Here is a 14708-nt window from a genome sequence, read left to right as displayed (position 1 = left end):
TAGTGAGGGATGGATGGTGAATGCAGTAGGATGAGCGTCTGAGGGATGGAGCAGAAGAGCTGTGTTATAGGCAGCAGTGAGTGCGTGTTAGCTGAAGGACAGGTGGTAGTTGAAAGGTACTGGTGGATTGACCATAGAACGCATGCTGGGCTGTTGATGGTAGGCAAGAGGTGTTGGTTGTAGATCTCTGAGAGAACTGGGACGTTAGAGAGTGCACAGTGGATCCTACAAGGGGAATTTTGTGGATTACTTGTGCAGGGATGATGCGCTATGGCCTTGGGGGAGCAGAGTCGCTCACCAGACCAATTGTCCCGGCTCTTTAGAACCTTCTAGGGGAATGGAACTGGGGATGAGTATGTGAGAGGGAATGGGAAACAATCCCAAGCTGCCCCACTTCCTTTCCTCTTCATTTCCTCTTCAGGTGCACGGTTGGAGAAAATCCTCTTCTTACCTATCTGGCGCCACATGACGCTACACCTCACATTCGAATCTTGAGATTGGGGGAGGAGATCTGAAGTGGCCAGGACCCGGTTCGGGCGATAGGGTGTTGCCTAGGGAGGTGGAGGCCAGGTCCTTCCGGCAGCCCTGCAGAGCAGAGGGCGGGAGTGTGAATGAGGGGAGGGCTGCGAGCGCGTGTGTGGGCGGAGAACTCGGAGGAGGATCGAGGGAGGCGAGCTCCCTAGCCAACGTGGAGGCCCCGCAAGCGCCAGCGGCGAGTGTCGGTGAGTGTGCGGGAGGCACAACGCCCCCTCCCCACCCTCACCCTCCGGGTTCTGTCCAAGGTGCACCTTGGCAGTCAGGGGCAGGTGCGTGGGGAGGAGGGCGAGTACAGTAAGGAGTTAGTGGGAGCGCCCCGGGGAAGGGACGGGCGTGGGTCCCACGGTCCCCATTAGCAACCTAACGCGGGACTCTGGACCAAGAGGCCCTCTACTGTCAGCGGTCCACCACACCTGGCCCTCCTGCACCCCAGAGTGGATGGAAGTGTGGGAGGCACTAGCAGCTGTAGCTTCGGACACCAGGCACTGGGCAAGAGCAAGGCAGCCTGTGGGCACTTGCCCTCCGCTTGCCGCCCCGATGTAGATCCACCCTTGCTGCTGTGTTGACTCCCCAGGTTTTTTTCCTGGAACTATCTTCTTTCTTTCTGCCTCTTTCTCCTCTCACTCTTCAGCTCTACCCCTCTTTGCATAGCCTCTATGGCCACTCTCCCTCCCTGTTTTTCGAATGTATCTGAGATATCCTTGAGTCTCTGTTCTGGGCTTAGCCGAGGTTCCCAGAACTCGGAGGTATGCAGGATCCTAAGGGGGGTCTCAGAGCTGGAAGCAGCAGTCCACGGGACATCCCATGGGCGCTGGGCAGAGGCACTAGTGGTTATTACGTGGCTGTTTACTGCCCAGGGATGCCCGTCGTAGGTGTATGGCCCCCTTCCAGACTTCTCTAGAACTCCATGGAACTTGAGCTGACTGAGGTGGACATTTGGGAAAAAGGAACCTCATTTTCCAGACCAGCAGCTGACTTTGCTAGAGCGCCCCACCCCCACCTGAAGTACCTGCCTCCTGGCAGGGTGTCTCAACCATTCCATCCCGCTGGTCACTCTTTTGCCTTGGCCCAGACTCCTTCCAGCTCCCAGGCCTGTTACCTGTGGCCTTGTGCTGCCTGTCCTCAATCTGACTAATGCCTGTTAGACCCCACCCCCATTTCTTCCTCTGGCCTAGGCTGGGCCCCAAGAACCTGCTGCAGTGTGTGTGTGTGTGTGTGTGTGTGTGTGTGTGTGTGTGTGTACGGGACACGGAGGGGGGGTCTGAGGGTGGGCGTGTGGTTTCTGGCAGGGACTCTCTCTCCAAAGTCCTCCGTGTGGAGGCTCTGACCCAGCCTCCCCAACTTGTGCCTGGCCTAGGTAGGCATGGCCATGTTCGGGCAAGATGTCCACTTCCCTCTGATGGTAGACCTTCAGGGCATGGCCCAGGGGTCTGTGGGTGAAGGGGTGTTCTTGGAGAGGACTGGTCACCTTGGCCTCCGACTGGCGCAGACTCAGTCGCAGGTGTTCCCAGCCTTCTCATTCTGACCCGTTTGGGTCTCCCCTTCTGCTGTGTTCTCTGCTGCTCCTCAGCACACAAATCTCTCCTTCTGCTGCCCTGCCTGCCTGGTGTTCCCTTAGGGAGGCCTCGGGCCAGCTGATCTACCTCCGGGAAGCCTTCCTGGCTGTCAAGGCTCCGTCAGTCTCTCCCTCTCTTGCCGTACTTCTCCACAGCCTGGGCACTGGGTGGTAACTGGCTTGTGCTCTTTCTATGAGGGAGCAGTAGGAGCAGCATACCAAAGATCAGGCCTACGCCTTGAGTGTTGGGCCAGGCAAGGTTGAGGTGGGGTAGGTTCCCGGAGGAGGACAGCCCCCACTGACGGCGGTCGGCGGTCGGCACCTCGTTTCTGCTCTTTGTGTCTCCCAGTGCCGGCAGCAGCATGAGCACCCCACAGCCAGCTGCACCAGAGAATCCTATGGAGGGCACCGGAGGAGGCCCAGCAGGGACGGTAAGTGGGGACAGGGACAGGAGACCAGAGAGAGCAGCCTCACGCTCTAGCCTATGACGTTAAGTGTGTCTCCCATCTCTGCCAGCCTCAGTCTACCCTTCCATGTGGGGATGTCACTGCTATGTTTATAGAAAATTGGGGGGTAAAGTCATTGAAAGCAAGCTACCCTGGCTTACTTAGCACCCCTTCTGAACCTGGGGATACCAAGGCTTATTCCCCAAGCACATGACCACACTTTGCCCTCTGCAGGGAGATGCAGCTTTTTTTTTTTGTTTGCTTGTTTTGTTTTGAGACAGGGTTTCTCTGTGTTATAACCCAGGCTGTTCTGGAACTCATTCTGTAGATCAGGCTGTCCTTGAACTCGCAGAGATCCTCCTGTCTCTGCCTCCGAAGAGTTGGGATTAAGGCATGCACCACCACCACACGGTATAATAGACACCATTTTAGGGTGCCCTCAGATCTAGTTTTTGTTAGGGATGTTGATGTAGCAAAATGTTTAAGTCTATACTGGGGTGCACTGATGCACCCCTGTAATCCTATTGGTCCAGAGAGGAAGTCAGAAAGATCAAGACCAACCTTGGCTACATAGTGGGTTTCAGGTCAGTCTGGGTTGTGATAGCCTGTTTCAGAAGTAAAATAAAATGGGAATCTAATCCCTGCACAAAGAAACAACTGGATTTTCTGTTCCAGAGCTGACTTAGGTCAGTGGAGCCAGTGAGGGGGGAGCAGCCTAGACTTTGGGCTCAGCTACCATGAAGGTCCAAATGGCCTGGCCACCTTCCCATAGTGGCTACCCTCCAGGCAGAACCCCAACCCCTGACTAAGGGGCAGGAAGTAAAATGGCACGCGGGGAGGCATCCAGGATGGAAAAGGAGGCCTGACTTGGCTATGGCGGCTTAAGAGCAGTCCCAGGAGGGTCCAGCAGTGGGCTTGGGAAACGGTCCCTGCTCTGCTGTCATCTGAAGCCTTTTGTTCTTCTGTTCCTCAGATGACCCAGCCTGGTGACACCTGTTCTCAGACCTCAGGGTCACCTGCTGTACTTGGCTAAAAGGGCCCTGGGTAGAGAGAGCATGGAAGTGTGGGGGGGAAACCGTGTCCAGTGATGTTAAGCAGCCATCTGGGGGCAGTATAACAGCCTGCCTGCTCCGTGCCTGCCTTCCTGGAGGCCAGCATGCCTCTGTGGGAAGGAGCACTTACACCAGGTGGCTGTCTTTGCCAGAACTCCAGGAAGGCACAGAGGTGGGACAACGCGGGTGGGCGAGTAAGGACCTTGGGGCACCAAGGAGTGGAGCTGTGTGAGACAGCCTCGACCTTGAAAAGCCTTGAATAGGTGTGGAGGTGCTGGGGGCACCCAGAGGGCGTGTGGGCATTGAACAATGAACGAGAGCCAGCTCTGATTGCCATGGTAACCATCTTCCTAGCTCCTCAGCCTGCCATGTGGAGGGAGGAGGCCAAGGACCCAGCAGGGAAGCCCCCAGAAAAGAGTTGTGCTGGGTTCCAGATACTGGAAGCAGCTGGGGAGCTCAGTCCCGAGCTCCCTCCTGAGTGACTTGGTTTCTATGGTCTTAGGGTCTGTCTGTGAAATGGGCTTCTCTGGGTCTGAGCCCAGGTGAGTGCCGTGGTGTTCGCTGGGTGCCTATTCCCTAGGGGTGGGAAGAGGTAGGGGCCATTCACCCTGCCTGTTCTTGGCCTTCCTCTTATGTATGGCAGGGTGCAGGGCAGAAGAGGCAGGGGGCCAGGAGTCCATGGTTCAGTATTGCCCTGAGCCTTCCCCACTCTCCCTATAGGCTGCAGTAGGTGTCCGGGAAAAGGGCCCTCGGCTCTCCCAGCGACTGCCCTCTATTGTGGTGGAACCCACTGAAGTGGGTGCTGTGGAAAGTGGGGAGCTGCGTTGGCCACCTGAGGGTACCCAGAAAGGTACCCCTCAGATCCAGGCTGCTGCTGGTGAGTAAGAGGACATTTGACTTGTCTCAGAAACCACACCCACTTGCTGTCTGTGTCCCATAGGTGTGGGACCCCTGCCCTAGCTCACACCCCAACATCGTCTGCCCAGCGCCCGAGCACTGCTGTGTCTTCACCTGCTTCGCCCCCTCCTGTCTCTGTCTGTCCCCTGTGCACACCTGTGGCTCCATCACCTGAGAGGCACACCCTCTCCTATCATCCGGCTTTTCTGTTCTTCCTTCCCTCTTGATTCAAGACCTTTGGAACAGCGCACATTGCCCACAGGGACCCCGAGGGGCCAGGGTAAAGGGGCACATTTGGGAACATGGATTTGTTCCTCATGTCTTGGCAGCAGGGGCCCTGGTGAAAGCCTAGAGCTTCTCAAGGAGGGCAGAACAAGATGGGGTCAGTCCTCAGGGCAGGCAAGCTGGCAGTGGAGGCCTCTGGAGTGGTTCTTAGGCCACTGAAAACTGCGGGCATGTGGCTAAGATGTAGCCTGGTAATCTTTATGTCTGGAAGCCTCTGGAGGATCTCCTGTGAGGGAGCGAGCTCAGCTCTCATGAAGGGTGCTCAGACCCCACCAAACACTCCTCCTCTCCCCAGGCCTTAGTCCCTGGGAGTAGCCATCACAGTAGCGCTCATGTAGCTTGGGCCCAAAAGGGTCCGTGCCCACAGCCCCCATTTTTACGCAAAGCTCCTTCACCCTCTGTCAGACCAGCGTCAGAGATAGTGGCAGCAGAGACTGGTCCTTAGATGACCACTGGGGCTTGGGCTCTGGAGAGATCCTGGATCTACCACCCTTCTCTTGGCCACATCCTGCCCTGCAGGGTGGGGGTAGGGTCGCTCCTGCTCCCAGAGCTAGGCTTCATCCTTTTCTCTCTCTCTAAAACAAGTGTATCATCGCCCCTTCCTTCCCATCAGCCCTTGGGAAGAAGGGGCTGCCTGACCCAGATGTCTGCCAAAGGCTTACCTTATATCCCTAGGACCAATCCAGGTGCAGCTCATCACCAATATAAAGGCCTGTGTGTGTGTATGTGTATGTATGTGTGTGTGTGTATATATATTGTATATATATAATATATAATATATATGTGTGCATATATATTGTGTATATACAATATATGTGTGTATATACGTATATACATGTATACGTGTATATATATATATATATGTATATATTGCAGTTCCTTCTTCGAGTCCACCAGGAGCACCAGGGAAGACAGCGGATCATGATGGCATCGAGGGTGCCAGTTCTGGGCACCAGGAAGTCCCTGGTCCAGTAACAGATAAGGGCATGGCAGGCTCTGCTCGCTGACCACTGAGAGGCCCTCGATCCCAGGACGACTGACTGATTCATAGAAAGGCTCGGCCCACCAGGACACCCAGCTCACCAAGCTTCCGGTCTGGCTAGGTGTGGCCAGGACCTCAGCCCCTGCCTTTGTGCTCCACGGCCCAGATCTGGAGCAAACCCCTCTTTGTTCAGTGGCTCGAAACAGAAATAAAGGCACCCTTCCTGGTGGCCATGGGCACCCTTGGTGGGTACTTGAGGTGCTGAGGACAATTTGGGTTTGACCAGTGGCGTTCTAACCTCTCTAAGAGCCTTGGCTGAGCAGGTCGGAGTGTTGGATGGGTAAGTGCTTGGCTCTTGGTCTGGGAGGGGAAATGGCAGGCTGAGCAGAGAGAGCCAGAGGCTCGGGGTGGTCTCTTCAGGGTCGCAGAGAGGCTCTTCTACTGCCTCTCTCTTCTTCCTCAGCTAGACTGCCTATGGCTGCTCTTCCTGGTGACCTCCTAGCCCTGCTGGAGATTTCCTGGGGCTAAACACCCTCTTGTGCCCTTCGTCCTAGTGCATTAGGGCACAAGGATGGTCTCTAGGGTGAGAGGTCTTCCAGTCTGGACCTCACGAATTCCAGCAAAAGTCCTATTTCACAGGTGAGGAAATTTAGGAACAAAATGAGGTGCCATGGACTAGTTTTGGCAAGGGCTATGTAGGGACCCTCAGGCTGGTAACTGACCAAGCTGGCCATGCATAGTACCCATGTGGGACCTTTGGTGGACAAGCACCTCGTCCTGCCTTGAAGGATGGTTTTGGTCCTCCACAACCTTACATGGACAGACTACCTTGGCTATCTCACTGCAGGAGGGGTTCTATGGTACTGGCTTGGGGAACAGAAAGCTGACCAGGCCTACGCCCCCCTCCCTCATTGAGTGTGTTGCCAAGTCACTAGGAAGTTTCCATAAATGTTAGCTTAACCAAGCCCCCAGGCCCAGGCCTCACCCTGAGTGAACTGAAAGGGCTGCGGGACACATAGGCCTTCTGTTCTCTCCTGGCCTCCTTGCTAACCTCCAGGAGGAATAAAGCAGTTTCTCCAGCCCGCCTTCCTTCTAAATATAGCCTGGCCCCCAAAACGCCAGAGGTGGGAGGGGAGGTGTGGAAGTCTGCCTGGGAGTCTGCTTTAAATTTAAAACCGTGGGCGCTCTGGGTCCGGCGCCCAGGGTGTCTCCTTGGGCCCTACCCAGCTTCACAGTTTAGAAGTGTGGCTGTTCTTATAGAACCTTTCTGTCCCCAGCCTTTCCTGTGGGTCCCAGAGCCAGTTTTGAGCAAGGGCAATGAGACAGGAAATAGGGAGGGAGTGTGGAGACAGTCAGGGGTTGCTGACCTTTGGGAGGAAGCAAACCTCTGCCCACTTCGGGAAGCAGAGCAGAATGGAGCAATGGGATGACGCCACCTCTCTCCAGGGGAGGAGTACGCCCACTTAAACAGGGTCCCACAGAAGACAAGTGTAGAGCCCTTAGAGAGGGTCTCCTGAGATCCCAGCCCAAGCTGTCTCCGCGATCTACCAGGGTAGTGCCCGAGTTCTGATGACCCATTCTGGAGGTTCCAGAACTAGAGGTGGCGTGGAGGGTCGGTTCTCCGTCCAACCCTCTCCAAGCTGTGGGAAAGAGCCTGGGTGGGGCCAGAGCGGACGCCACACCCACTCAGAAGCCCAGTCCAGCCCCCTCCTCAGCTCGCTGGAGGCCTGAAATCGTCCTGGAGCTCCCCCTAGCGCCCGCCGGGGTCACTATGGAAACAGTAGTCGCCACCTTCTGGTGCATTCAGATCGCCCGCGCCTCAGCACAGTGGTCTCTAATTGGCCTCAGAGAGAGTGTGGTACAATCCACCCTCCACCCCCGCCCTTGCCAAATCAGGAGCAGAAGGTGAACTCCGCCTCTCTAATCTTTGTCTCCAGTCTGGGCCCCTTTGCATTCTGGGCAAAACTGACCCAGAGATAAGCAAACACTGGGGGGGGGGGGGGGGGGAGCTTCCTGTTCTTACCTACCTAGAATTCACTTCATCCCAGCAATAATAATCCCATTTTACCAAAGAGTAAATTAAGGCTCAAGTACATTAAGGCTCAAGGCCGTCGGGAGCTGGCTTAAATTTCGGTTAGTGTCCTAGCTGTGCCTCTCTCTCCTCCCGACTGCCCCCTCCACGACCTTCTTCTGACCTCAGTTTGACGGCCCAGAGCTTCTCTGAGACTAGGCTGGGACTTTTCCACTGGGATTTTACTAACTTTTCCAGGGGAAAGCAGCGTGGAAAAGTAAAGGAAACATCACACGTGTCTTGGTGATGGGACATCCTGTAAGCACTGGAGAGGTGAAAACGGGTAGGAATTCAAAGTCATCCTCAAGTACCCAACAAACTGGGCTATCTGAGACCTTGCTTCAAAAAACCAACCGACTTGGAACTCAAGACATGGCTCTGCTCCGCCGGAGGACTCAGTCTGGTCCCCAGCACCCACGTGGTGACTCTCAATCTTAACACCTGTTCCAGAGGATATGGCATCAGGAATGCGCAGACATACATGTAGGCAGAACACCCATATACATAGAAAGCAAACAGGTTGGGGCTGGAGAGGCAACTCAGCCAGTTAAGAGCACACACTGCTTTTGCAGAGGTCCTGGGTTTTATTCCCAGCACCCACATGATGATTCACAACCATCCTTAGCTCCAGGTCCAGAGGATCTGTTCCCTCTTCTGACCTCTGCAGTCAAAACACTCACATAAAATAAATACATCTAATAAATTTTTTAAAAAATAAACATTTAGAATTGGGTGGTGGTGGAACACGCCTTTAATCCCAGCACTAGGGAGGCAGAGGCAGGTGGGTCTCTGTGAGTTCGAGGCCAGCCTGGTCTATAAGAGCTAGTTCCAGGACAGGCTCCAAAGCTACAGAGAAACCCTGTCTCAAAAAAGCCAATAAACAAACAAACAAAACATTTAAAATTCTACTTTGTTGAAAAGAATGTTTAAAAAACAAAAATACCAACCAACCAACAACAACAAAATCAAAGAAAAAACATCACTGCCTCATACTAAAAGTGGGTATGGGAAGTCTGGGATTCAGTGAGACTTTGGGGGAGGCCCAGGAACAGTCTTCTGGTCTTGGGTATTAGATTTTGAGGTTGTACGAAGAGACAGAAGGCAGAAAAAAAGCCAGAATCTGGCTCCTCAGACATCTTCAGGTAATTTGAACTTGGAGGTCCCAGGACCCTCATGTGACTTGGACACAGTCCTGGTCTCTCTGGTGGTCGGTAGGTCCCTGAGCCTAGGGCAGTCCCCTTACAGGGAGCCAATAGGCAGACCAAGCTGAGCTGGGAGGAAAGGTACAGGGACTGGCTGGGCAGCTCTTGGCCTTGGGCTGGGATTTCCACTGCCCCATTCTGTAGTTGTTTTATTTGTTTTACTTTTAACACTTTTGGCTCTTTGGGGGCCCACCACCCTGCTCCCAAATAAATACATAGATACTTATCCTTTCTTATAAATGCCCAGCCTTAGCTTGGCTTGTTTCTAGCCAACTTTTCTTAACTTAAATTATCCTGTTTACCTTTTACCTCAGGGCTTTTATCTTGGTCTGTTCTATATGCCTTATTTCTTACTGCATGGCTGGCTGGGTGGCTGGCTGGGTGGCTGGCCCCTGGCATCCTCCTCTCCTCCTTCTTTCATGGTCTTCTTCTTCTATCTATTCTCTCTATCTGCCAGCCCATCTGTTTCTCTCCTGCCTTGCTATTGGATGTTCAGTTCTTTATTAGACCAATCAGGTGTTTTAGGCAGGCAAAGTAACACAGTTTCACAGGGGTTAAACAAATGCAGCATAAAAGGATGTAACACATCTTTATATCATTAAACAAATATTCCACTGTTGTGGAATATTCCTTTACACTGTGTGTGACGATATTTCACTGTGCTTGGTTTAGTAAGCACCTAAACAGCCTATAGCTAGGCAGGATTTCCGGGGCAGAGAGAACACTGGGAAGAAGGGCAGAGTCGTGAGGAGTTGCCAGCCAGACACGGAGGAAGCAGGAAAACAACACGGGCAGAGTAAAGTAATAAAGCCATGAGGCAGAAAGTAAATGAATGGAAATGGGTTTATTAAGTTAGAGGAGCTAGTTAGAAACAAGCCTAAGCTATCAGCCATGCTTTCATAATCAATAAGAAGTCTTTGTGTGGTTATTTGGGAACTGACAGGAAGGACAGAAAAGTCCCCCTACATTCCACAGCATAAACAAATGTAACACATCCTAAACTAATACTCTATAACACCATCCGCCTAGGAGCCTAGGGCTTCTCATTACTGAAGGAGTGATTAACTGAAAGGCATCCTGGAGGAGGTGCCAATGGCTCCTGTCAGGCTTGGTCTGACTCCAGACAGCATGGGGTGGCTGTAGCATGCCTGATATCTTTGGATCTATTACTCATATGTTGACCTCTTAGCCCCAGACCCCAGAACCTGAGAATGTGACCTTATTGGAGACAGAGTCTTTGAAAAGATAGTTAAAATCAGGTCAGTATGCCAAACTGAGATTTGTGGCTTTAACGAGGAGGAGAATTTCAGGACTAGCCAGTCTGAAGAAAAGCTGGGCATTTTTACTAAAAGTACTCTAATACAGGATTACACATGAGGATCCGGAGAGAGCAGGTCTTACGTGAAGACATGAAGGGAGAGCAGAAATAAGACATGCCTGCATGAGGGAGTAGCCTCCTTCAGGGACTCCACAGTGAGCTGCCTGAGCCGTTAGCCATATATACCATTTTGGTGACTCTCACATTACATCTCAGACATCACTAGGAATGCTCTCCCTCCCTCCTCTCTCTTCTGACAGGTGAGTGGTGATGACAGAGATTCTTACATGGAACTGTAATTTGAGGGGGTTTCTCAAGGAGTTTAGTGTATGTCCTTTCTCTGTAAGTGAAGTTTCTGGTGAAATCCTTGGGAAATCAAAAGTTGATAGCTAGGAGGGAAGAAAGGCCTTAAACAGGTGTTGTTCGTGCCAGGATCTCTGCCTCTCTGTTGGTGAGACGCTTCCACCAGATTCCTGGGTCAGGAGCTCTTTTATTTCTCATGTGCCACAATTTTCCCCGTCCTTCTACCTCAGGTAGAGAGAAAGCTTACCTAGTATCTTACAGCCCTGGACTGGATCCCCAGATCTGAGGAGGCTCACACAGGTAACCCCAGCACTGAGGAGGCTCACACAGGTAACCCCAGCACTGAGGAGGCTCACACAGGTAACCCCAGATCTGAAGAGGCTCACACAGGTAACCCCAGCACTGAGGAGGCTCACACAGGTAACCCCAGCACTGAGGAGGCTCACACAGGTAACCCCAGATCTGAGGAGGCTCACACAGGTAACCCCAGATCTGAGGAGGCTCACACAGGTAACCCCAGATCTGAGGAGGCTCACACAGGTAACCCCAGATCTGAGGAGGCTCACACAGGTAACCCCAGCACTGAGGAGGCTCACACAGGTAACCCCAGATCTGAGGAGGCTCACACAGGTAACCCCAGATCTGAGGAGGCTCACACAGGTAACCCCAGATCTGAGGAGGCTCACACAGGTAACCCCAGCACTGAGGAGGCTCACACAGGTAACCCCAGATCTGAGGAGGCTCACACAGGTAACCCCAGATCTGAGGAGGCTCACACAGGTAACCCCAGATCTGAGGAGGCTCACACAGGTAACCCCAGATCTGAGGAGGCTCACACAGGTAACCCCAGATCTGAGGAGGCTCACACAGGTAACCCCAGATCTGAGGAGGCTCACACAGGTAACCCCAGATCTGAGGAGGCTCACACAGGTAACCCCAGATCTGAGGAGGCTCACACAGGTAACCCCAGATCTGAGGAGGCTCACACAGGTAACCCCAGCACTGAGGAGGCTCACGCAAGTAACCCCAGAACTGGGAGGTGGAGGCTGGAGGAGGAAAAATCCAAGGTCATCTTAAGCTACAGAGTCCCAGCTAGATAAGATCCTGTCTCACAAAAAAAAGAAAGAAAGAAAGAAAGAAAGAAAGAAAGAAAGAAAGAAAGAAAGAAAGAAAAAAGAGAAAAAGAAAGTCTTTAATCCTAGCACTCAGGAGGCAGAGACAGACAGATCTCTGAGTTTGAGGCAGCCTGGACTTACTAGGCGGCCTCACGTGCAATATACAGACAAATACACACATACAGAGGAACACACAAAGCCAGGAAGGCCCCGGACTGTGTGGTGCTGTGTCCTCAACACCCAATACTGTAACTCTGGAGCATCCATACTACAACCAGCACAGGATGGGACAGGCCTGAGTGTGTCCTTGGATTTCCCCTGAGTTCAAAAGTCACAACTGGCCTCTCCCAGACGCTGTGACTGCTTGTACTGCCTCTGTTTAGAAGGTGCTTCTCACTCACGAGTGTGACCCTCTGGAACCCTAGGGCTCTCTCCTTCCAGCACTCTGGAACAGTATATGGCTTGTACCTGCTCCTCCAGGCATGACCGGGAACTTCCCCGACAGGTCTTCCTATCTGCCCTCTGTCTGGTCGCTTTGGCAAACATAGGTGGGACTGGTGTGAACTTCCTAGACTGGAGTGGACAGAGGAATGTTTCTGGGCACTAGGGGGCTGAGTGTTCCCCAACCCCGCCCCCCATCTAGGTTGCCTCTGGCAGTGGGAGGGTCTGGCAGTCCTCAGTGGTCCCCAACAGCTCCCGTCCCCACTGCTGCAACAGAGCCACCCTCCCCTAACTTTCACCTCCCTGACCTCTCTTTCACTAATCTCCACCTCCTTAGTGTCTCTAAACTCTCCAGGAGCTCAGGGTCCGGCTCAGGCTGGCTCCAGAGCAAAGGTTGGAGTGGAGGCCTCAGGAATGGAAGGGGCGGGACTTTTCCGAAAGCGAAAGCGTGGGGTCTGAGTAGAAAGTGGGCGTGGGCGGTCCTGTGGCTGGGAAGTCCCAGCTGTTGGTAATCAAATGGGCTGTTCTGAAGGCCTCCCGCCGAGACCTGGTCTCAGGATCCTGCATGGCTGCCTTCCCCAGGACCTCTTCTGCCAGGTATGACACAGTCAGGTGGGGCAGGAGGGTAGAGGGCGTTTGGGCAGTGGGTGGAGACTGTTCTGGCTCTGTCAGTGGCCTTTCTGGCTAAGGGTCTGGGTTCCAAGCCTGGGCCAACTGAGTCACAGTGTTAGCTCAGTCACAGAAGGTATGCACATATCCGAGTGTGTAGACAGTCACACGCGATTACAGAAAGCAGAGCCACGCATGAGACATGTAGATATGCACACAGACACAGGACACACACACACATATTACAGAATAATCATACACGCACACACACATACACCACACACACACACTCAGGGAAGCATGAAGAGGTGCAAAACGGAAGCTCACCTACGTGTGGATGTACCACAGGTTCACAATCACGTCAGAGCCACTTCGTCTTCCTTGGCCCAGCTGACATTTAACGGCCCTTCATGGATCTGAGCCAGGCTCATTCCACGCTCCCTGGGACCCTTGGTCAAGTGGCCGAGACATCTCAGACCACATAACTATCTAGGGCCGGAGTTAGACCCAGAAAAGAATGTGCTATGTGCTGGGACAGCTGGTGAGGGGAGGCTTCTCAGAGGAAGGGCCCTGAGGGGTTGGCAGCTGGGAGAGCTCAGGTCACTGCTAGAAGCAAGGGCAACTGACCCAGAAGCATGGAGGAGGGGTGATTCTGAGTGGACAGAAGGGCAAGAGAGTGACAGCGTGATGGGCAACCCATGACAAACCCGAGAAAGGGCCTTGTGTGCCGAGGTAAGAAGTCTGCACTGCGTGGGCAACGGCAACCTAGGGGTGTTTGTATTTTGGCAGCTATGAGGCGAGCCTGCATATTTTTTAAAAAGTTTGGCTGGCATATAAGATAGCTACTGGTTGTGTTTGCACAATCAACATATGAAATTTACCAAACTCTTTTGTTAGCCCATAACAACCAACCTTGAGATTTCTAGTCAGACAGATATACACAACTAAAACAGCAACCTGAGGTGTTCCTCTCGGACATTTGCAGACTTGTCTTGTTGGCTTAACCGGATCCCGCGGGTGACACCCAGGACGACCGAAACCATCTATTCTCATCCTGTTCCATGCTTTCAGGAAAGGCCCCCTAGCTTGCAGGGAACATTTCAAGGCAAGAGCGGCACAACCGCCCTGCCGTCGCTGCTCCTGGGGCTTTGATGGGTAGGGGATGACCCAGTCCCAGCAAGTGGGGAGGAAGGATGTGGTTTGTTCTGGAGAAAAACGGAGACAGTAGGGCTGGTACAGCCCTACTAAGGTAGCAAAGGGTAGAAGCAAGTCTGGGAAACTGGGGAGTCTAGACCTAGCCTCATGGTCACAGCTGGAGTTGCCATGGTGATTTTCCCGGCCCCTGCCACTGGCCCTGCAGTTGGGACTGTAGCTTGACCTGGAAAGAGATGAGCCCAGGGCCCGGACTGGCCTGGATCTGCAGGATCCTGGAGCTGAGTACTAAGCTTCAGTCAGGGAGTGGCCACAGTGGAGACAGGAGATAGAGAGCCAGGGATGGGCATTGTGGCCAACAGAGAGAAGGCATGGTGGTGAAGTCCACAGATCAGCCCAGTGGGCACCAGAATGGCACCTAGCCAGACCAGCCTCACGTGGGGCACCCACTCACACTGCATAGTCCATACTTCTGAACTGTGCTCTGGGATGAAAGAGAAGGAAGAAAGACAGACAGACAGACTCTCAAGCCTGGATGAAACTACATCACAGTAGGGACAGTCCTGAGGGGCCACTGAGCAGATGGCACAAAGCTGAGAATTACTTGGAGGCAAGGGACTCGCTGGGTCCTGAAAGCTGGGTCCGATTTGGAGACCAAAGAGAGAGGGGATCAGGAGGGGACACAACTTGGGGGGTTGTTGAAAACTGCACATTCAGCAGGATGGAGGGGGTCCCATGGGCTA

At 53.3% G+C, this 14708-nt stretch overlaps 1 protein-coding gene across 1 annotated transcript; it reads left to right on the top strand.

Annotated features, from left to right (window-relative positions):
- Positions 1 to 605: 605 nt before the first annotated feature.
- Lbhd2 (LBH domain containing 2) lies at positions 606 to 5982 on the top strand. Its single transcript, XM_057783234.1, has 4 exons — positions 606 to 722; positions 2442 to 2523; positions 4311 to 4467; positions 5649 to 5982. The coding sequence occupies exons 2-4, from the start codon at positions 2455 to 2457 to the stop codon at positions 5777 to 5779; spliced, it is 357 nt and encodes a 118-aa protein (XP_057639217.1). The 5' UTR covers positions 606 to 722; positions 2442 to 2454; the 3' UTR covers positions 5780 to 5982.
- The last annotated feature ends 8726 nt before the right edge of the window (positions 5983 to 14708 follow it).

The sequence above is a fragment of the Chionomys nivalis genome, chromosome 10, assembly GCF_950005125.1.
Source record: "Chionomys nivalis chromosome 10, mChiNiv1.1, whole genome shotgun sequence".
Classification (NCBI taxonomy): Eukaryota; Metazoa; Chordata; class Mammalia; order Rodentia; family Cricetidae; genus Chionomys; species Chionomys nivalis.
This window is presented reverse-complemented; position numbering and strand designations above follow the sequence as displayed.

What these genes read in the sequence shown, in the direction of transcription:
- Lbhd2 (XM_057783234.1), top strand. Translation starts at nt 2,455, where the DNA reads ATGAGCACCCCACAGCCAGCTGCACCAGAGAATCCTATGGAGGGCACC. An exon ending in GAGGAGGCCCAGCAGGGACG is followed by an intron (nt 2,524 to 4,310) that starts GTAAGTGGGGAC and finishes CTCTCCCTATAG; the next exon opens with GCTGCAGTAGGTGTCCGGGA. An exon ending in TCAGATCCAGGCTGCTGCTG is followed by an intron (nt 4,468 to 5,648) that starts GTGAGTAAGAGG and finishes TATATATTGCAG; the next exon opens with TTCCTTCTTCGAGTCCACCA.